Here is a 21,520-nt window from a genome sequence, read left to right as displayed (position 1 = left end):
GTACAGAGAAGGTTCACCATACTGATTCCTGGGATGGCAGGACTTTCATATGAAGATAGACTGGATAGACTCGGCTTGTACACGCTAGAATTCAGAAGATTGAGGGGGGATCTTTTAGAAACTTACAAAATTCTTAAGGGGTTGGACAGGCTAGGTGCAGGAAGATTGTTCCCGATGTTGGGGAAGTCCAGAACAAGGGGTCACAGTTTAAGGATAAGGGGGAAATCTTTTAGGACCGAGATGAGAAAAACGTTTTTCACATAGAGAGTGGTGAATCTGTGGAATTCTCTGCCACAGAAGGTAGTTGAGGCCAGTTCATTGGCTATATTTAAGAGGGTTAGATGTGGCCCTTGTGGCTAAAGGGATCAGGGGGTATGGAGAGAAGGCAGGTACAGGATACTGAGTTGGATGATCAGCCATGATCATATTGAATGGCCGAATGGTCGAAGGGCCAAATGGCCTCTTCCTGCACCTATTTTCTATGTTTCTATGTTTCTACTTGCATACACAGATGAAACGAAAAAACGCTACTCGATCAGTTTCCATTCAGTGTAGTTAATAAAAAAAAAGGATAAATACATAGAGATTTAAAAAAATAATTAAAATGACCATATCTAAAAACAGACAGTAGGCCTAAAATTTACAATAGAATAAAAACTGACATTCCGACCGACAGTGGCTTTGTTTTGACAGGTGGCTAGCTGTCAAAGTATGGGCGAGGTTGGATATGTTGGTGAACGATATATGGGGAGGGGACACAGTCTGTTAACCAGTCTTATTGCCTGTGGGAAGAAGCTGTGGAGCATCCTCCTGGTTTTGCAGCTGATGCTCCTGTACCTCTTCCCAGATGGCAGAATGGAGAAGATGTGGTGTGATGGATGGTTGGGGTCCTTGATAACGGAGATGGCTCCGCTTCTTATAGATCTCCACCAGGAAAGGGAGTGGGGCACCAATGATCCTGCTGGCTGTCTTCACTATCCTGTTGAGTTGATTTTGTTCATAAGCCTTGCAGCTCCCAAACCAGGATTAGATTAGATTAGATTAGATTATTTAATGACCACACAGTCAAGCTGGTGGAATTCAGGTTCAGTACAGGATGTTACAAGATAGGCTGATTCCCGTCAAACATAACATAAAACACAACATCATACAATATACAGCACATGCATGGGGAGGATATGTGCAGTTATCATAGTGTGTTCAGAATTCGGATTGCGTGTGGGTAAAAACTTTTTAAATCGAGATGTCTTGGCGGGCAGTGAGCTGTAGCGCCTTCCTGATGGCAGCAGGTGGAAGATGTGGTGAGCTGGGTGGGAGGGATCAGAAATGATTTTTCTTTACATGATTGTCTCGTGTTCCAAGAAACGGTGAGAATCGTCGTGTGCGTCGACCCAGTCTAATCCGAATCAAGTCACTCAGCAGGCCGATCACCCCGACGAGAGGGCCTGTACATCCGGCCGTTTGGACAGTGGCGACTACAGAGGGTTCATGGCCCCGACCACGGATGAACAAAGGAGGAGGACTAAAGGGCCTGTTCCACTTGCCGATTTTTTTTCAGCGACTGCCCGGCGTCATATCAGTGTCGCCAAAAGATTTTGAACGTCTCAAAATCCAGCGGCGACAAAAAAAAAAACGTTGCGACACTCGGAAAAAACACCGCGCGTCGTACGTCAGGTCTTGGGCGCGCCAGAGGCAGGAAACGTGTTCCCGATGTTGGGCGAGTCCAGAACCAAGGGGCCACACAGTCTTAGAATAAAGGGGAGGTCATTTAGAATAAAGGGGAGGTCATTTAGAATAAAGGGGAGGTCATTTAAGACTGAGGTGAGAAAAAACCCTTTTCACCCAGAGAGTTGTGAATTTGTGGAATTCCCTGCCACAGAGGGCAGTGGAGGCCAAGTCACTGGATGGATTTAAGAGAGAGTTCGATAGTGCTCTAGGGGCTGGTGGAGTCAAGGGATATGGGGAGAAGGCAGGCACGGGTTATTGATAGGGGACGATCAGCCATGATCACATTGAATGGCGGTGCTGGCTCGAAGGGCCGAATGGCCTCCTCCTGCACCTATTGTCTATTGTCTATTGTCATCTCCGCCGCATCACGCCATGAGTTTTTCGGTGACCTGATACGTTAGTCGATGATGCCAGCAATCGCCGAAAAAATCAGCCAAGTGGGACAGGCCCGAAACTGAACCTTGTTGCCTTCCGCCACAGTGAAGAATGCTGTGGTGGATGTTTATGTTAAATTCTATTGTGTATTGTGTGTTCCTTTTTCAATTGCATCGCTGGGTGGCAAATTCATCTCACCGTACCCGAGCCGGTGCATGTGACAATTTAAATTTGAACTTGAACTTGAACTTGAGGTCCGGCAGCATCTCCGAAGAAAAAGGATGGGGCCCAACCCGAAACGGTCGATGGTCAGCACCAACTTGATGGGCCGAAGGGCCTGGTTCGGCATCTGATCTATGTTCTCGTCGGTGGAAAAGTCCAGCTTTTTGTTTTGCCACGCTCAAGTTCAAGTTCAAGTGAGTTTATTGTCATGTGTCCCTGTATAGGACAATGAAATTCTTGCTTTGCTTCAGCACACAGAACATAGTAGGCATTTACTACAAAACAGATCAGTGTGTCCATATACCATAATATAAATATATACACACATGAATAAATAAACTGATAAAGTGCAAATAACAGAAAATGGGTTATTAATAATCAGAGTTTTGTCCGAGCCAGGTTTAATAGCCTGATGGCTGTGGGGAAGTAGCTATTCCTGAACCTGGTTGTTGCAATCTTCAGGCTCCTGTACCTTCTACCTGAAGGTAGCAGGGAGATGAGTGTGTGGCCAGGATGGTGTGGGTCTTTGATGATACTGCCAGCCTTTTTGAGGCAGCGACTGCGATAAATCCCCTCGATGGGAGGAAGGTCAGAGCCGATGATGGACTGGGCAGTGTTTACTACTTTTTGTAGTCTTTTCCTTACGTGCATTAAAATTCCACATTTTTCTTTTTGTAAGGAGCTGCTGGGGAAAGATATTGTGGACTTTGCCCACCCTGAGGATAAAGGACTCCTGCGCGACAGCTTTCAGCAGGTAATGAACCACCTTGTTTAATCCTGGTGGTTAAAAGGCTTTGTTCTTACACTCTTTACGGGGAGGCACGGTGGCGCAGCGGTAGAGTTGCCATCTCACAGCCGCCAGAGACCCGGGTGCGATCCTGACCACGGGCGCTGTCTGTACGGAGATTGTACGCTCTCCCCGTGACCCGCGGGATCTCCGGTTTCTTCCCACACTCCCAAGACGTACAAGTTTGTAGGCTTCAATTAAATTGTCCCTAGTTGTGTGTTGGATAGTTAGTGTGCGGGGATCGCACGTTGTATCTTTAAAGCCCTGTCCCACTTTCCTGAGTTACTCACGAATTCCCCCGAGTTTTCCCCTTGATTCAAACTCGGAGAATTACGGTAATAGCCAGCCGTTGGTACTCGGGGCTATATTTGTCACTCGTGGACATTTTTCAACGCGCTGAAAAAAACGCCCCGACTTACCTGATGACCCGAGTACCTACGGCTGGCATTACGGGCCGCTACGATATATCTACGGACTCCTACAGACTCGCTACGGACATTCTCCGAGTTTGAATCGAGCGGAAAATCCGGGAGAATTCATGAGTAACTTGGGAAAGTGGGACAGGGCCTTTAAACTAACTCCTCTGGCGAGGTCTGCGGTTTAATATGCCTGGACATGCCTGGTCAATACTCCTGGTTCAATCGGTTTTTGTACAGGTCCACCACCGATTTTCCAGCACCATTGTTTCTGGAGCCATGCCAGATTATCTCTTTTGCCGGACCAACAGAGGTCACGGCCTACGAGACCCGGGTTAGCATTCATAGCAAAAGGATTTGAGTATAAGAGCAGGAGGTTCTACTGCAGTTGTACAGGGTCTTGGTGAGACCACACCTGGAGTATTGCGTGCAGTTTTGGTCTCCTAATCTGAGGAAAGACATTCTTGCCATAGAGGGAGTACAGAGAAGGTTCACCAGACTGATTCCTGGGATGGCAGGACTGTCTTATGAAGAAAGACTGGATAGACTCGGCTTGTACTCGCTAGAATTTAGAAGATTGATTAGATTAGATTAGATTAGATTTCCTTTATTGTCATTCAGACCTTTCGGTCTGAACAAAATGCTGTTGCCTGCAGCCATACATGTAATAATAACAACACACAATAAACACAAATTAACATCCACCACAGTGAGTTCACCAAACACCTCCTCACTGTGATGGAGGCAAAAGTCTTAGAGTTACTGTCTCTTCCCTCCTCTCCCTCTGCGCCGAGGCGATACCCCACCGGGCGATGGTATCAGTCCCGCGGTTCAAGCTCCGCAGCCCGGGGGTGGTCGAAGCTGCCGCCCTCCAGTCCAGCGGACGCAGCTGTTGCAACGGGAGCTCCGGAAAACAGGTACCAGCCTGTGACCTGCGAGCTCCCGACGTTGTCATCCACTGGCCCGCGGCCGAGCCCCGGATCCAGGTCGCCGCCGCCTCAGCCGCCGGAGCAGCGTCTCAGCCCCGCACCGGGCCGCCCACACGGCAGCGTCTCAGCCCCGCACCGGGCTGCCCCCACGGGAGCGCCTTCCAGCCGGGAGCCAGTCCGCCCTCACCGGAGCGCCTTCCAGCCGGTAGCCAGGCCACCCACACGGCAGCGTCTCAGCCCCGCACCGGGCTGCCCCCACGGGAGCGCCTTCCAGCCAGGACCCAGGCCGCTCACACGGGAGCGCCTTCCAGCCGGCAGCCGTGCCGCCCGCACGGGAGTGTCTCAGCCCCGCGCCGTCCGCCCCCACCGGAGCGCCGAGTCGTGCCGCTACCCGGACGTCGCCACAGCTCGAAGACGGCCAGCCTCGCGTTGGTGAGTCCTGGCTGGCTCTACCTCCGGACCCTCGAGGTCGGTCGCAGGTTGGAGGCCGCCAGCTCCGCCATTAGGCCTAAGCGCAGACGGGGGAAGAGAAGGGGGATACAACAAGAAAGTCGCATTCCCCCGAAGGGAGAGACAGAAAGCCCTGTTTCACCCCCCCTCCCCCCACACACATAACACCACCTAATAACCAAAACATTTACTAAACTAGACAAAAAAAACAACACAAAAAAGTAAAAACAGACAGACTGCAGGCGAGCCGCAGCCGTATCACAGCGCCACCACTTCCGGAGGGGGGATCTTATAGAAACTTACAAAATTCTCAAGGGGTTGGACAGGCTAGATGCAGGAAGATTGTTCCCGATGTTGGGGAAGTCCAGAACAAGGGGTCACAGTTTAAGGATAAGGGGGAAATCTTTTAGGACCGAGATGAGAAAAACATTTTTCACACAGAGAGTGGTGAATCTGTGGAATTCTCTGCCACAGAAGGTAGTTGAGGCCAGTTCATTGGCTATATTTAAGAGGAAGTTAGATGTGGCCCTTGTGGCTAAAGGGATCGGGGTATGGAGAGAAGGCAGGTACAGGATATTGAGTTGGATGATCAGCCATGATCATATTGAATGGCGGTGCAGGCTCGAAGGGCCGAATGGCCTACTCCTGCACCTATTTTCTATGTTTCTATGAGAGGAGTCCAATGGAACTGGAACGGTCCGCCTATAGCCGCAAACAAACACAAGCTATTCACCAAAGATCCTATAGCGAAGCAAGATAGACCACTCCTGCTAAATGCAATGGGCTGACGTGTAGTACGCAACGCAGCGGAACGTGGGCCTTTTTTTCATCCATTTCAGTAACCCGACCCGACCAGCAGTGTAATCAACGTTGCAGGGGAACAGTTTGTGTTAATAAATTAAAATTCTGAAAATGAGGAGAAGATTTTTCCCAAATAACGTATATTTTTACGAGGATGTTTCCGTAACCGGCTTCCGTCTCCGCACTAGTATCTTTGCTCCGCTACGGGATCTTTGGTGCGGAGACGGAAGCCGGTTACGGAAATGGGGCCGAATATTACCCCATGAATCCGCCCATGACCGTACTACGTCTTTTTCGTCGAGTGGACTATCTTGCTCGCTGTAGGATTAGTAAACTCTACCCTACGGAGAGACGCAAAATGCTGGAGCAACTCAGCCGGTCGGGCAGCATCTCTGGAGAATAAAGGATGGGTGACGTTTCGGGTCTTTAGAGGAAGGGTCACCCTTCCTCTTTCTCCAGAGATAGCTGCCTGACCCGCTGAGTTACTCCAGCACTTTGTGCGTCTCTGGTATAAACCAGCATCTGCTGTTCTTTGGTTCAACCTTCTAAACCAGTGGTTCCCAACCTTTTTTTAGCTCATGGGATCTTTTAATTTTTCTGTGCCCCCCTGACATTATTAGCGGAAAAAAAGTACTTCAATATTATAATACCTTCCATAAAAATATCAGTGTCTATTCATTGCACATATATTCTCTTTTATTCTATTCCACAAACATCAAACATATTTCAACTACATGGATTTAAATTTATTAGAACTGAAATTTAGGAGGCAACAGGGTGGTAGCTCTGTGGCCCCCTTCATTGAACCTGTGGCCCCCTAAAGTTTTCTGTGGCCCCACTGAAATTTGCCATGGCCCCAGGTTGGGAATCACTTTTCTAAACTATGACCCTCTCTCTCTTCCACCCTCCACTCGCACTGTCTCCCTCTTTCTCCCTCTTTCTCCCTCTTTCTCCCTCTTTCTCCCTCTTTCTATCTCCTTCTCCCTCCTTCTCCCTCTCTCCCTCTCTCCCTCCCTCTCCCTCCCTCTCCCTCCCTCTCCCTCCCTCTCCCTCCTTCTCCCTCCTTCTCCCTCTCTCCCTCCCTCCCTTCCTCTCTCTCTCTCTCTCCCACATAGTTTAGAAGGTCATATAAAGGGCGCGGGAGAGGCACACGACGAGGTGTCCCGAAACAGGGTTGTGCCCCCGAGATGGAGGTTTCACTGCACTAAAGGCCAACGATCGCCCCCTGTCGGCCTGCTAACTCTTTGTTCACGTTGCCCCCCCCCCCCCCCCCCCCCCCCCCCCCGCTGGGCACTGACGCCTCTCCCGTGCTCTTCGCAGGTGGTCACCCTGAAGGGGCAGGTGTTGTCCGTCATGTTCCGCTTCCAGACCAAGAGCCGAGAGTGGGCGGTGATCCGGACGAGCTGCTTCACCTTCCAGAACCCTTATTCCGACGACATCGAGTACATCGTCTGCACCAACACAAACGTCAAGTACGTATTGCCCGTTAACCCTTGTCGGCGCCCTTTATGTGGCCCCCCTTTGCATACCTTGGGTTCGCAAAAACAAAGAGTTTCAATGTGCCTTATCATGCGTGACAACAAGGTATTCATTTGTTTTTCTACATCGGTAGGCCTGGCGATCGCTTCGCCCAACACTTCCGCTCGGTTCGCAATAACCAACCTGATCTCCCGGTGGCCCAGCACTTCGACTCCCCCTCCCATCCCCAATCTGGCCTTTCTGTCCTGGGCCTCCTCCATGGCCAGAGTGAGTTCCCACCGTAAATTAGAGGAGCAGCACCTCATATTTCGCTTGGGTAGTTTACACCCCAGCGGTATGAACATTGACTTCTCCAATTTCAGGTAGTCCCTGCTTCCTCCCTCTTTCCCCCTCCCCTTCCCAGCTCTCCCGCAGCCCACTGACTCCGCCTCTTCCTTACTTCTTTCCCGCCCCACCCCAACCCCCACATCAGTCTGGAGAAGGGTCTCGACCCGAAACGTCGCCTATTTCCTTGGCTCCATAGATGCTGCCTCGCCCGCTGAGTTTCTCCAGCATTTTTGTCTACCTTCGATATTCCAGCATCTGCACAGTTTTCTTAAACATTTGTTTGTCCGTTCATTTATATGTTCCTTCAATCAATCTATCATTCATTCATTGATTCATTGTCTGTACCTCCGCCTGTCCTGGATGGAACTGGCTGCCCGTGTTTATTTAAACTCACAATTTTATCTGGTCTTGATTTAAACATAAACTATTACAGTGCTTCTTAAACTATTTCAGTGTCATTCACCCTTGAGTCTTTATCACAAAACTTAATTCACCCTCGACTAAATGTTCTTATGTCTTTTGGTAATTTTCATCTCAATCTCCCTTGTATATAATATCTGAATAAATTAAGTCATTCACCCTTCATTCATCAAAGAACATCAAAGAGGAGGTACACAAAATTGCTGGGGAAACTCAGCGGGTGCAGCAGCATCTATGGAGCGAAGGAAATAGGCGACGTTTCGGGCCGAAACCCTTCTTCAGAGGTTGACTGAACTTTGGTGCCTTCCCTCACAGTGGGAAACTTTGACTCCGCTGTGTGTGGGGATGTTTGTGTTAAAGACTATCGTGTTCTTTGTTTTGTTTTTTTATTCGTATGGCTGTACGAGCTGCTACGGTCGGGCAAACGCCTCCGTTGCCATGCTGTGAGAACGGAGAGGCTGAGAAGGAGTTTCTTCCCAGAGGCCATTCGGACTGTAAACTCCTATCTCACCAGGGACTAACTTTACTGAACCTTTGCGTACAGTTTTGGTCTCCTAATCTGAGGAAAGACATTCTTGCCATAGAGGGAGTACAGAGAAGGTTCGCCAGACTGATTCCTGGGATGTCAGGACTTTCATGTGAAGAAAGACTGGATAGACTCGATTTGTACTCGCTAGAATATAGAAGATTTAGGGGGGATCTTATAGAAACTTACAAAATTCTTAAGGGGTTGGACAGGCTAGATGCAGGAAAATTGTTCCCGATGTTGGGGAAGTCCAGAACAAGGGATCACAGTTTAACGATAAGGGGGAAATCTTTTAGGACCGAGATGAGGAAAACATTTTTCACACAGAGAGTGGTGAATCTGTGGAATTCTCTGCCACAGAAGGTAGTTGAGGCCACAGTTCATTGGCTATATTTAAGAGGGAGTTAGATGTGGCTAAAGGGATCAGGGGGTATGGAGAGAAGGCAGGTACAGGATACTGAGTTGGATGATCAGCCATGATCATATTGAATGGCGGTGCAGGCTCGAAGGGCCGAATGGCCTACTCCTGCACCTATTTTCTATGTTTCCTTCCGCCCACAATATTTAATATGTAAAAGAATATGTGATTCTGTTTTTAGTTTGTTTGGTTGTTTGTCTTTTTGCACAAAGTCCGCGAGCATCGCCACTTTTCATTTCACTGCACATCTCGTATGTGTATGTGACGAATAAACTTGACTTGACTTGTACGGTGACCACAAACTTCACTGTACCAATTGGTGCATGTGACAATAAATGCCTCTTGTCTCTTGTCCCTGGCGGACTCTTCGGAAGGTACAAGGTAGGATGGTGCGAGTGTACAGAGTGATCGCTGGACGGCAAGGACTCAGTGGGCCGAAGGACCTGTTTCTGCACTGTACCTCTGAAATCTCCATCACTGGCCACAGACATCGATCAATAGACATTAGTAGAGGTGCAAGAGGCTATATTTAAGAGGGAGTTAGATGTGGCCCTTGTGGCTAAAGGGATCAAGTTCAAGTTTAAGTGAGTTTATTGTCATGTGTCCCTGTATAGGACACTGAATATGATCTTCTTGCTTTGCTTAAGTACAATCAGGGGGTATGGAGAGAAGGCAGGTACAGGATACTGAGTTGGATGTATTGATCGTATTGAATGGCCGTGCAGGCTCGAAGGGCCGAATGGCCTCTACTCCTGCACCTAGTTTCTATGTTTCTAAGAGCTGGCTCGAAGGGCCAAATGGCCTGCTCCTGCACCTATTGTCTATTGATTGGGAACATTTCCTTGAAACACTGCCCTCTGCTTGCTACCGTCAAGCCAATTTAGGATTCAACGGTTTGAAGAAGGACTCTGACCCGAAACGTCACCTATTCCTTCTCTCCAGAGATGCTGCCTGTCCCGCTGAGTTACTCCAGCTTTTTCTGTCTGTCTTTGTCATCATTGACCTTGTGGCTTAATCTTTTTCTTAAAAATGAATTCATGCCGGTTTCATGCATGGGCGTAACGTTCGACTTTCTCCACAGGCATTTGCAGCAGACGCCCGCTCTCACCGGACCCGAGGAGCTGACGTATGAACACCCGCAGGTAAACTGAAGAGTGACCGAAATCCAGAGTCGCAAAGCCCTGACCCGTCTGCAGCACGCACGGTGGCACAGCGGTCGAGCCGCTGCCTCCCAGCGCCAGAGACCCGGGTTCAATCCGGACCTGAGCTGCTGCCTGTACGGAGTTTGCACGTTCTCCCCGTGACCACGTGGGTTTTGCCCGGGTGCTCCGGTTTCCCCTCGCACTCCAGATTTGCAGGTTAATTGGGTTCGGTCATAATTGTGAAATTGTCCCTGATGTTTAGAGAACATTCCCTCCCCCCTCCCTCTCCCTCTCTCTCCCTCTCACTCTCTCCCTCTCCCCCTCCCTCCCTTCCACTCCCTCTCTCTCTTCCACCCTCCATTCTCACTCTCTCCCTCTTTCTCTCTCTCCCTCTCCCTCTCCTTCTCTTCCTCTCTCTCTCTCCCTCTCACTCATATCTCTCACTCCGTTGCCTACATCTCACTATGTGTGTGAGTGTGTGTGCGTGTGCGCGCACGCGTGTGTGTCTGTGTAAGAGTGTGTGTAAGCGTGTGTGTGTAAGCGTGTGCGTAAGCGTGTGTGTGTGTGTAAGTGCGTGTGTGAGCGTGTGTGTGTCTGTCTGTGTAAGCGTGTGCGTGTGTGTGTGCGTGTGTGTGTGCGTGTGTGTCTGTGTGCGTGTGTGTAAGCGTGTGTGTGCGTGTGTGTCTGTGCGTGTGTGTCTGCGTGTGTGTCTGTGTGTGCGTGCGTGTGTGTCTGTGTGTGCGTGTGTGTAAGCGTGTGTGTGTGTGTGTGTGACTGTGTGTGTGTGTGTCTGTGTGTGTGTGTGTGTGACTGCGTGTGTGTGCGCGTGCGTGTGTGGTCGGTCTCTGTTCCTATCTCTCCTTCCCCTCCCCGACGTTGAATTCCTCTCCCCGTGACAATGTGCTCGTTGTTTTTCTCTCTGTGCTGCCTCGCGTGTCAGGTCGGTGTCCAGGCCCCAGCCACAGAACGCACCAAGCCCACCAGCAAGACGGAGCCGCACTACAACAGGGAGGCGGACGCTCGGTACGCGGACATCTACTCCGGAATCACCACAGGCAAGTAAACTCTGCAATGTCTTTGCCACTTCCATCCAGTCAGGAGTGTTGTATTGTCAGTATGTGCAGGTGTCGGAGCCTGTCCCACTTACGTGACCTTTGCGGGCGACAGCTGGCACCCTTGATAGGCCGCCGAAATTCTTAACATGTTGAAAATTCAGCGGCAATCAGAAAGACGCTACGACTCTTTGGAGACCTCTCACGACCATACAGCCTGTGCTCCGGTTTCCTCCCACACTTCAATGCTCCTTTTCTGGAGAGAAGGAATAGGTGACATTTCGGGTCGAGCCTTCGGACTCTCTCGTATCCCTTTCCCCTGACTCTCAGTCCGAAGAAGGGTCTCGACCCGAAACGTCGCCCGTTCCTTCTCTCCAGAGATGCTGCCTCACCCGCTGAGTTACTCCAGCATTTTGTGCCTGACATAGTGATGCATGCTGTTGTTGTTGTTGTGGGGGATAACGGTGTGAAAGATGTATTTTGTGTTGTGCAGTTGACCAGAACAAGGCAGTTCCATCGAGCCCGGCTGCTGGGAACCAGCAGATCTACCAGCAAGGGACCTCCTTCCCGTCGGCACGCCCAGCGCAGAACTTCAGGTACGTCCGCCCTCTTCTGTAGAGCTGCTCAGACCACCCGAGCCCAAGGCCGTCATAGGCATCGGTCATTGGGTACAAGGCACATATCAAAGGCATCCTGTCATTGCATACCTCAAAGGCATCGGACATTGTCTCAATACCCCTTACTGGGATTCATCTGGGCTTCCTCTCTCATCAATTGGTAGACACATTTCAAAGTCATCGGTCATTGTCTCAACACACAGCAACCTGAGGCTAGCCTGGGCTTGCCTTTCTGTATCAATCTACTGGAGAAAAGCCTGCTTTGAGACTAAATATAATCTAGCCATGAATCCATTTAATATTTTCTTATATTTTCAAGTTCAAGTGAGTTTATTGTCATGTGTCCCTGATAGGACAATGCAATTCTTGCTTTGCTCAGCACACAGAACATAGTAGGCATTTACTACAAAACAGATCAGTGTGTCCATATACCACAATATAAATATATACACACATAAACAAATAAACTGATAAAGTGCAAATAGCAGATAATGGGCCACCAATAATCAGAGTTTTGTCCGAGCCAGGTTTAATAGCCTGATGGCTGTGGGGAAGTAGCTATTCCTGAACCTGGTTGTTGCAGTCTTCAGGCTCCTGTACCTTCTACCTGAAGGTAGCGGGGAGATGAGTGTGTGGCCAGGATGGTGTGGGTCTCTGATGATACTGCCAGCCTTTTTGAGGCAGCGACTGCGATAAATCCCCTCGATGGAAGGAACAATTTAACATTCAGCTTTATCAGTGCTGGCTCGAGGGGCCGAATGGCCTACTCCTCCTGCACCTGTTGTCTATTGTCTATTGCTGATGGTCCTCTCCTCTCCTCTCTCTCGCCGGCAGCACCGGGATGGCTCCGTCGGTGAATGTGGTGCAGCAGCCCAGCGCGGCGGGACAGATCCTGGCCCAGATATCCCGGCAGTCGTCCGGCGGCCAGGTTTCCGGGAACGCCTGGAGCGGAAGCCGTCCCCCGTTCCCGGCACAGGTACTCGCCCGACTCTTGACGTTCAATTCCCCTCCGACGGTCCGCCTGCTTTTTACCTTCCCCGTCCCACCTGTTTAGTTAAGTCAAGTCAATTTCATTTCTATAGCACATTTAAAAACAACTCCCGTTGACCAAAGTGCTTTACATCAGTGCAGGAACTAACGTGCTACATACAGTGGTACATAGATCTAACAATACATACATAAATACACACATACACACCTCGCTCCCTCAGAGGACCTCAAGAAACGCTTGTGAGTAGAAATAAGTTTTAAGTCTAGACTTAAAGGAGTCGATGGAGGGGGCAGTTCTGATGAGGAGAGGGATACTGTTCCACAGTCTAGGTGCTGCAACCGCAAAAGCACGGTCGCCCCTGAGCTTAAACCTGGACCGCGGGATGGTCAGTAGCCCCAAGTCGGCCGACCTGAGGGACCTGGAGGTGGAATGGTGGGTTAGCAGATTTTTGATGTAGGTGGGGGCAAGCCCGTTAAGGGCTTTGTATACATAAAGGAGGAGCTTGAAATTGATTCTGTAGCGTACTGGGAGCCAGTGGGGAGAGGCCAGAATCGGTTTCGTTATAGTTTAGAGACGCAGAGGCCCTTCGGCCCACTGAGTCTGCGCCGACACTTGCACTATCCTACACACACCGGGGACAATTTTACATTTACACCAAGCCGATTAACCTACAAACCTGCACGTTTTTGGAGGGTGGGAGGAAACCGAAGATCTCGGAGAATTAAAATGATGAAAACGAGGAGAGGATTTTTACCAAAGAGCGTATTTTTTTACGAGGATGTTTCCGTAACCGGCTTCCGTCTCCGCACTAGTATCTTGTGGGATCTTTGGTGCAGAGACGGAAGCCGGTTACGGAGATGGGGCCGAAAATTACCTACGAATCTGCCCATTAAATTTAAAATTTTTAATTTCTTTATTTATATAGCACATTTTTAGTCAACTTGCATTGACCAAAGTGCTTCACATAATTACATCCACACACACACAGGCAAAGGTGGGTGAAGTGTCTTGCCCAAGGACACAACGACAGTATGCACTCCAAGCGGGATTCGAACCGGCTACCTTCCGGTTGCCAGCCGAACACTTAGCCCATTGTGCCATCTGTCGTCCATGACCATACTATTTCTTTTTCGTCGAGTGGACTATCTTGCTCGCTGTAGGATCTTTGCACAGCGGCAACGCCGGCTGCAGAAATGTCTTTCTTTGTGCTTGTCCAGCAGATGGCGATGCAGGGAGTGAAAACGCAGTCACCTCCGTTTGGAATGGGAGCGAACCACAACTTCCCGGCCAACGCGGCTTCCTTCAGCCCCCTCGCCAATCCCGCGGTCACGCCCGCAGCCGGTGGCACCGCCTACCCGCCCCTCCCCAACCGCACCCCTGCTTTCGGTGGGTAACCATCTTGTCGACTCTCCTCCGTGTTTAGTCCAGTTTTAAAGGTTCAAAGGTTGATTTATTGTCACATACACCTAAATGTAGCGAAATTCCTTTTGCCAATGCAGCACATAAAAAAGAATACAAACATAACAATAATAAATAGCTTTAACATAAAAACATCCCCCCACAATGGTTCCCATTATGGGGGAAGGCACAGAGTCCAGTCCCATCCCCAATGTCCACCCATAGTCGGGCCTATTGAGGCCTCCACAGTTGCCTCTACGGAGGCCCGATGTTCCAGACCGTCCTCGCCAGGTGATGATGTTCCGGCGTCGGGAGAATCCTCTCAGCGGCATGGGAACCCTGAAACGGCCACCTCCCTACTCGAGACCGTGGCTTCCGGAGCCGACAAGGCCGCGCCGAATGGAGCTCAACTGGCGATCTCGTCGAGAGATCCCAGGCTCCCGATGGAAAGTTCAGCGCCGCAGCCCGCAGCCAGTCCTCAGACCCGCAGCTCCGCAACGGACCCAGCTCACCGGAGTTCCAGCTCAGCGACCCAGGCAAGGCACTGCCCGCCTCGCAATGGCGCTCCAGCGCTGCACCGCCGTCCTCAGACCCGCAGCCCCGCCGATGCCGGTGCCGCCGGTGCTGGTGCCGCCGCCGCCGCCGAGGCTCCGGGCGGTCCCCTCAGGAAATGCCGCTCCAGGCCCGCTGGCAGGCCTCGACCAGCGGTTCTCCCCCCCCCCCCCCCCACCCCGCTCTATCCTACACGCCAGGGACAATTTACAAATTTTACCGAAGCCAATTAGCCTACAGACCTGAGGTGGACACACAATGCTGCGGTAAAGGGCCTGTCCCACTGTACGAAGTAATTCGAGAGTTCTCCCGAGTTCTTCCGAATTTTCTCCTGGTTCGAACTCGGAGAATGTCCAAAGCGGGCCCGTAGGAGTTCGTGGCTTGTATGAGTAATGGTAGGTACTCGGGAAATCCGACATTTTTTCAACACTGTGAAAAATGTCGACGAGTAAAAAAATACTCGTGATGGGAAAAAAAGTGTTACTTTTTACTCGTACGAGCCGCTACGAGACCTTCTCCGAGTTCGAATCAGGGGAAAACTCGGGAGAATTCTTGAATGACCTCGTACAGTGGGACAGGCCCTTAACTCAGCAGGAGTGGTGGAGGGTGGAATTCCATCGAGATATTTTGCAGAGGAAATTCTCTATTATAGTTTTCTCAGTTTCGAACGGAGACGAGGAAACACTTTTTCTCACAGAGAGTTGTGAGTCTGTGGAATTCTCTGCCTCAGAGGGCGGTGGAAGATTGTTTTATAACTACAGTTTACAGTTTAGTTTATTGTCACGTGTACCGAGGTACAGCGGACAGCTTGTGATGCGTGCTGTCCCCAGTAAGTGGAAAAACAATACATAATTACAATCGAGACTGAAGAAAGGTCTCGACCCGAAATGTCACCCATTCCTTCTCTGCAGAGATGCTGCCTGTCCCGCTGAGTTAGAAACATAGAAAATAGGTGCAGGAGTAGAGGCCATTCGGCCCTTTGAGCCTGCACCGCCATTCAATATGATCATGGCTGATCATCCAACTCAGTATCCTGTACCTGCTTTCTCTCCATACCCCCCCCCCGATCCCTTTAGCCACAAGGGCCACATCTAACTCCCTTTTGAATATAGCCAATGAACTACATTCTGTGGCAGAGAATTCCAGAGATTCACCACTCTCTGTGTGAAAAATGTTTTTCTCATCTCGGTCCTAAAAGATTTCCCCCTTATCCTTAAACTGTGACCCCTTGTTCTGGACTTCCCCAACATCGGGAACAATCTTCCTGCATCTAGCCTGTCCAACCCCTTAAGAATTTTGTAAGTTTCTATAAGATCCCCCCTCAATCTTCTAAATTCTAGCGAGTTACTCCAGCTTTTTGTGTCTACCTTCGGTTTAAACCAGCATCTGCAGTTCCTTCCCACACAGCACTTTAGTTTAGTTTGCTTTAGAGATACAGCGTGGAAACAGGCCCCTCGGCCCACAGAATCCGCGCCGACCAGCGATCCCCGCACACTAACACTATCCTACACCCACTAGGGAAATTTTTTCACATCTACCAAACCAATTAACCTACAAACCCGCACGTCTTTGGAGTGTGGGAGGAAACCAGAGATCCCGGAGAAAACCCATGCGGTCACGGGAAGAACGTACCACAAACAGCACCCGTGGTCGGGATCGAACCCGGGTCTCTGGCGCTGTGAGGCAGCAACTCTACCGCTGGGCCACTCCTCGATAGTTCCTAGAGATATTAGTGAATGGATAATTTAAAAAATATATATATTTTTAAAATCTGGCTGCAATTCAATTGTAGTTGTTCCCGATGTTGGGGGAGTCCAGAACCAGGGGCCACACACACAGTTTAAGAATAAGGAGTAAGCCATTTAGAACGGAGACGAGGAAACACTTTTTCTCACAGAGAAACATGGAAACATAGAAAATAGGTGCAGGAGTAGAGGCCATTTGGCCCTTCAAGCCTGCACCGCCATTCAATATGATCATGGCTGATCATCCAACTCAGTATCCTGTACCTGCCTTCTCTCCATACCCCCTGATCCCTTTAGCCACAAGGGTCACATCTAACTCCCTCTTAAATATAGCCAATGAACTGGCCTCAACTACCTTCTGTGGCAGAGAATTCCAGAGAGTGGTGAATCTCTGGAATTCTCTGCCACAGAGGACGGTCGAGGCAGGTTCTCTGGATGTTTTCAAGAGAGAGCTAGATAGGGCTCTTAAAGATAGCGGAGTCAGGGGATATGGGGAGAAGGCAGGAAGGGGGTACTGATTGGGGATGATCAGCCATGATCACATAGAAACATAGAAAATAGTTGCAGGAGTAGGCCATTCGGCCCTTCGAGCCTGCACCGCCATGGCTGATCATCCAACTCAGTATCCTGTACTTGCCTTCTCTTCATACCCCCTGACCCCTTTAGCCACAAGGGCCACATCTAACTGCCTCTTAAATATAGCCAATTAACTGGCCTCAACTACCTTCTGTGGCAGAGTTCCAGAGATTCACCACTCTCTGTGTGAAATCACATTGAATGGCGGTGCTGGCTCGAAGGGCCAAATGGCCTACTCCTGCACTTATTGTCTATTGTCTATTGCCTATAGTTCTGTTTAGCTTTGAATGTTTCTATGGAGATCTAAAGCTTTGGTAAGCTTTGACTTTGTGACTGTGACTTGCAGCAGAGGCTGGGCAGACAGGCGCGCAGTTCCAGAGTCGGCCTGCGGAGGGAGCGTCGGTGTGGCCGCAGTGGCAGGGTCAACATCACGGGCAAACATCGGCCGAGCCGCACGCACACCAGCCTCAGAGCCAGCCAGAGGTCTATCAGGTGAGCGGCCGTGAAACGTAGCCCGTTTACCCTGCTCCCGCCGAAGGGAGACATCAAAACGCTGGGACAGTAGCTCAGCGGGACAGGCAGCTTCTCTGGAGAGAAGGGATGGGCGATGTTTAAGAATAAGGGGTAAGCCATTTAGAACGGAGACGAGGAAACATTTTCTCACATAGAGTGGTGAGTCTGTGGAATTCTCTGCCGCAGAGGCCGGTTCTCTGGATGCTTTCAAGATAGGGCTCTTAAAAATATCAGGGGATTGGGGAGAAGGCAGGAACGGGGTACTGATTGGGGATGATCACATTGAATGGCGGTGCTGGCTCGAAGGGCTGAATGGCCTATTCCTGCACCTATTGTCTATTGTGACTACTTCAGACTGAGCATCAGAGGGAGGGGGGAGGGGAGATGGAGTTACAGAGATAAGGCAGTGTAAGAGATCACTCCTATATATATATATCGGCGAGACCAAGCGCAGACCCATTTCGCTGGACACCTCCGCTCAGGCCGCCTGGACCTACGTGATCTCACCGTTGCGAGACACTTTAACTCCCCCCCCCCCCCCCCCCCCCCTCCCATTCCCCCTCTGACCTTTCTGTCCTGGGCCTCCTCCACTGTCAGAGTGAGGCCCAGCGCAAATTGGAGGATCGGCACCTGATATTTCACTTGGGCACCTCACAACCCAGCCCTGGGTTAACTTGGGCACCTCACAACTCTAATAGCCCTGTCCCACGGTACGAGTTCATTCCAAGAGCTCTCCCGAGTTTAAAAAAAATCAAACTCGTGGTAAGCACGGAGAATGAACGTAGCGGGTACGTCGGAGCTCGGGGACGTCTCTTAGCGGCTCGTAACGCGAACGGCAGGCACTCGGGAAGACTCGCTAACGGCAGATAAGCAGGGGAAGACTCGTGAAGATTTTTCAACATGTTGAAAAATGTCCACGAGAGCCCCGAGTACCGACGAGCGGCCATGACCCTAAATCTCAGAGTTTTTGAGCAATTTTGTCCATGTCAACCACCATGCCCCATCCAGGCTAGTCCCGTTTGCTCATGCCTGGCCCATAACCCTCCAAACATTTCTTATCCATGTACCTGTCCAAATATCTCCTGGGTGGTTACTGTACCTGCCTCATCTACATAGAGTCATACCGATTGGAATTAGGCCCTTCGGCCTAACATAGAAACAAAGAAACATAGAAATTAGGTGCAGGAGTAGGCCATTCGGCCCTTCGAGCCTGCACCGCCATTCAATATGATCATGGCTGATCATCCAACTCAGTATCCCGTACCTGCCTTCTCTCCATACCCTCTGATCCCCTTAGCCACAAGGGCCACATCTAACTCCCTCTTAAATATAGCCAATGAACTGGCCTCGACTACCCTCTGTGGCAGGGAGTTCCAGAGATTCACCACTCTCTGTGTGAAAAAAGTTCTTCTCATCTCGGTTTTAAAGGATTTCCCCCTTATCCTTAAGCTGTGACCCCTTGTCCTGGACTTCCCCGACATCGGGAGCAATTTTCCTGCATCTAGCCTGTCCAACCCCTTAAGAATTTTGTAAGTTTCTATAAGATCCCCTCTCAATCTCCTAAATTCTAGAGAGTATAAACCAAGTCTATCCAGTCTTTCTTCATAAGACAGTCCTGACATCCCAGGAATCAGTCTGGTGAACCTTCTCTGCACTCCCTCTATGGCAATAATGTCCTTCCTCAGATTTGGAGACCAAAACTGTACTCGCCCACACCGACCAACGTGCCGCATCCACACTAGTCCCACCTGCCCGTGCTTGGCCCATAACCATCTAAACCTGTCCTTGCCACATACATGTTCAAGAAGGAACTGTAGATGCTGGAAAATCGAAGGTAGACAAAAGTGCTGGAGAAACTCAGCGGGTGCGGCAGCATCTATGGAGCGAAGGAAATAGGCAACGTTTCAGGCCGAAACCCTTCTTCAGACTGATGTAGGGTATGGGGGGGGAGAGTTAAAGTGTCTCGCAACCGTGAGATCACGTAGGTCAAGGCGGGCTAAGCGGAGGTGTCCAGCTTCTTCTTCCCACCCTGCTTCAGTCTGAAGAAGGGTTTCGGCCTGAAACGTTGCCTATTTCCTTCGCTCCATAGATGCTGCCGCACCCGCTGAGTTTCTCCAGCACTTTTGTCTACCTAGCCACATACATGTCCAATTGTGTGAAAAGTTATGCCTCAACTACATATCTATGCTTGTTCCATATCTATATATAAAAACGTTTCTATAAATGTGGCGAGTTAACTTGCGGCCTAAGACCCAGCCGTTTAACAGACACAAAAAGCTGGAGTAACTCAACGGGTCAGGCAGCATCTCTGGGGAAAAGGACTAGGTGACCTTTCGGGTCGAGACCCTTCTTGAGACTGAGAGTCTCAACCCGAAAAGTCACCTATTCCTTTTATCCAGAGATGCTGCCTGACCCGCTGATTTACTCCAGTTTCTTTTTGTGTCTATCTTTGGTCTAAACCAGCATCTGCAGTTCCCTCCCACCCGGGCCGTTTGACAAAAGTAGCGACACGACTGCCCCAACAGGGTTGGGCCGAGTGGCCAGTCTGGGGAGCTCTGAGGGGCTGAATGGCCTGTAACCTTTTTCCCCTTTGTTCCTTGTCTTGGGCCACGCAGGAAATGCTGTCCATTTACGAAGAACAGAACGCCACATACAACAGCGACGAGTTCTCCGAGCTGCCCATGTTCCCGTCGTTCTCGGAATAGCCCGGAAGGGCGGGGGAGGGAAACCCGCCTCGTCTGTAGTTTTTTTTCTCTTTCTCACACACCCCACTCTCCCCTTGACGAAAGCGTGCGTGTGTGTGTGTGTGTATGCGTGCGCGACTGTGTGCTGCAAAAGTATCTCGGCCTTGTCGTCAAGACTTGAAAAATGGCGTTGGGCCGCCCTGACTTGTGCTCCCGTCGTGTGTTGTGGCCTTTGTGTTGTGCGCTGAACCGGGAGAAATGTTGTGGCAAATGGTGACTTGTCTCGCTACCCCACGAAGCTGGTGAGTGTCCCTCCCTGTGGTGTTTAGCCGCCTGCTCTTTGACCAACTTGATCCCCTCGTCAGAGTCACACAGGCCTCTCGCCGCAACTTGCCCACGCCGACCAACATGCCCTGTGACTGTGCGTGGGTTTTCTCCGGGTGCTCTGGTTTCCTCCCGCACTCCAAAGACGTACAGGTTTGTAGGCACAAATTGGCTTGGTAAAATTGTTACCTAGCCGTGTGTAGGATGGTTCTGGTGTATCGGTGATCGCTGGTCGATGCAGACTCGGTGGGCTGAAGGGCCTGTTTCCACGCTGTATCTCTAAAACAATAACTAAAGTCAGTAGAGTGTTGGCAAACCGAAGCACATCCCCGATCAGCAAGTGTACATGAATACGTCCACTGAGCCGCATGCAGGAGGCGCCAAATTCAAAGTCCAGCCTGGGATTTTGGTCCTCATGAGCGCTGCCCGTTCCAGGCAAGCCCCAGGCTTGAGTAGCCTCAGAGTGAGGCCTTAAACTCAAGATTGAAAAGACGTCTGGAGAATGGTCCCGACCAGAAATGTCAGCCATCCTTTTATCTCCAGAGATGCTGCCTGACCGGAAGGACAAAGGACATTTCCAAAGTCCTACTCCAGAAGGACAAAGGACATTTATTGGTGGAGTGAAATTTGAGTTAGCATGCAGCACGCAAATAAGATGAACACAACACTATAGAATTTAACATTAAACATAAAAACATCCCCCCACAGCGGGATCAACGTTTCCCACTGTGAGGGAAGGCCACAACGTTCCGTCCTCTTACTGTAATCACCCGTGGTCGGGGCCTATTGAGGCCTCCGCAGTCGCCACTACGGCGGCCCGATATTTCAGGCCCTTTGTGTCCGCCTTCGGAAAAAAAATGGATCGCCTGGTATTGTTTTGGCTCGGACTCTTTTGTGACACGGGTCTTTTTCAGTCGTTTTTTTAGTAAAGGGGCAATGCGGTGGCGCGTAGAGCGGTAGAGTTGCTGCCTCACAGCGCCAGGGACTGGGTTCCATCCTGACTACGGGTGCTGTCTGTACGGGGTTTGTACGTCCCACCCGTGACCGG

The 21,520-nt window shown here is 50.4% G+C and overlaps 1 protein-coding gene across 5 annotated transcripts in view; it reads left to right on the top strand.

Moving 5' to 3' along the window:
* LOC116968900 (aryl hydrocarbon receptor nuclear translocator-like) overlaps positions 1 to 21,027 on the top strand; it is a 66,945-nt gene extending 45,918 nt beyond the window's left edge. For 3 of the 5 annotated variants that reach the window (XM_033015883.1, XM_033015881.1, XM_033015879.1), the window contains exons 12-20: positions 3,005 to 3,079; positions 7,029 to 7,180; positions 9,960 to 10,020; positions 10,961 to 11,075; positions 11,566 to 11,668; positions 12,524 to 12,665; positions 13,898 to 14,066; positions 17,298 to 17,443; positions 20,080 to 21,027. In XM_033015883.1, the coding sequence (XP_032871774.1) occupies positions 3,005 to 3,079; positions 7,029 to 7,180; positions 9,960 to 10,020; positions 10,961 to 11,075; positions 11,566 to 11,668; positions 12,524 to 12,665; positions 13,898 to 14,066; positions 17,298 to 17,443; positions 20,080 to 20,169 (1,053 nt within the window). In that variant the 3' untranslated portion in view covers positions 20,170 to 21,027. The remainder of the gene's footprint in view (positions 1 to 3,004; positions 3,080 to 7,028; positions 7,181 to 9,959; positions 10,021 to 10,960; positions 11,076 to 11,565; positions 11,669 to 12,523; positions 12,666 to 13,897; positions 14,067 to 17,297; positions 17,444 to 20,079) is intronic. The other 2 variants (XM_033015882.1, XM_033015880.1) reach the window with 2 other exon arrangements.
* Positions 21,028 to 21,520: the final 493 nt, after the last annotated feature.

Source organism: Amblyraja radiata, chromosome 47, assembly GCF_010909765.2.
Source record: "Amblyraja radiata isolate CabotCenter1 chromosome 47, sAmbRad1.1.pri, whole genome shotgun sequence".
Taxonomy (NCBI): domain Eukaryota; kingdom Metazoa; phylum Chordata; class Chondrichthyes; order Rajiformes; family Rajidae; genus Amblyraja; species Amblyraja radiata.
Note: the sequence above shows the minus strand (reverse complement) of the source record. Positions and strands in the feature narration are given on the sequence as shown.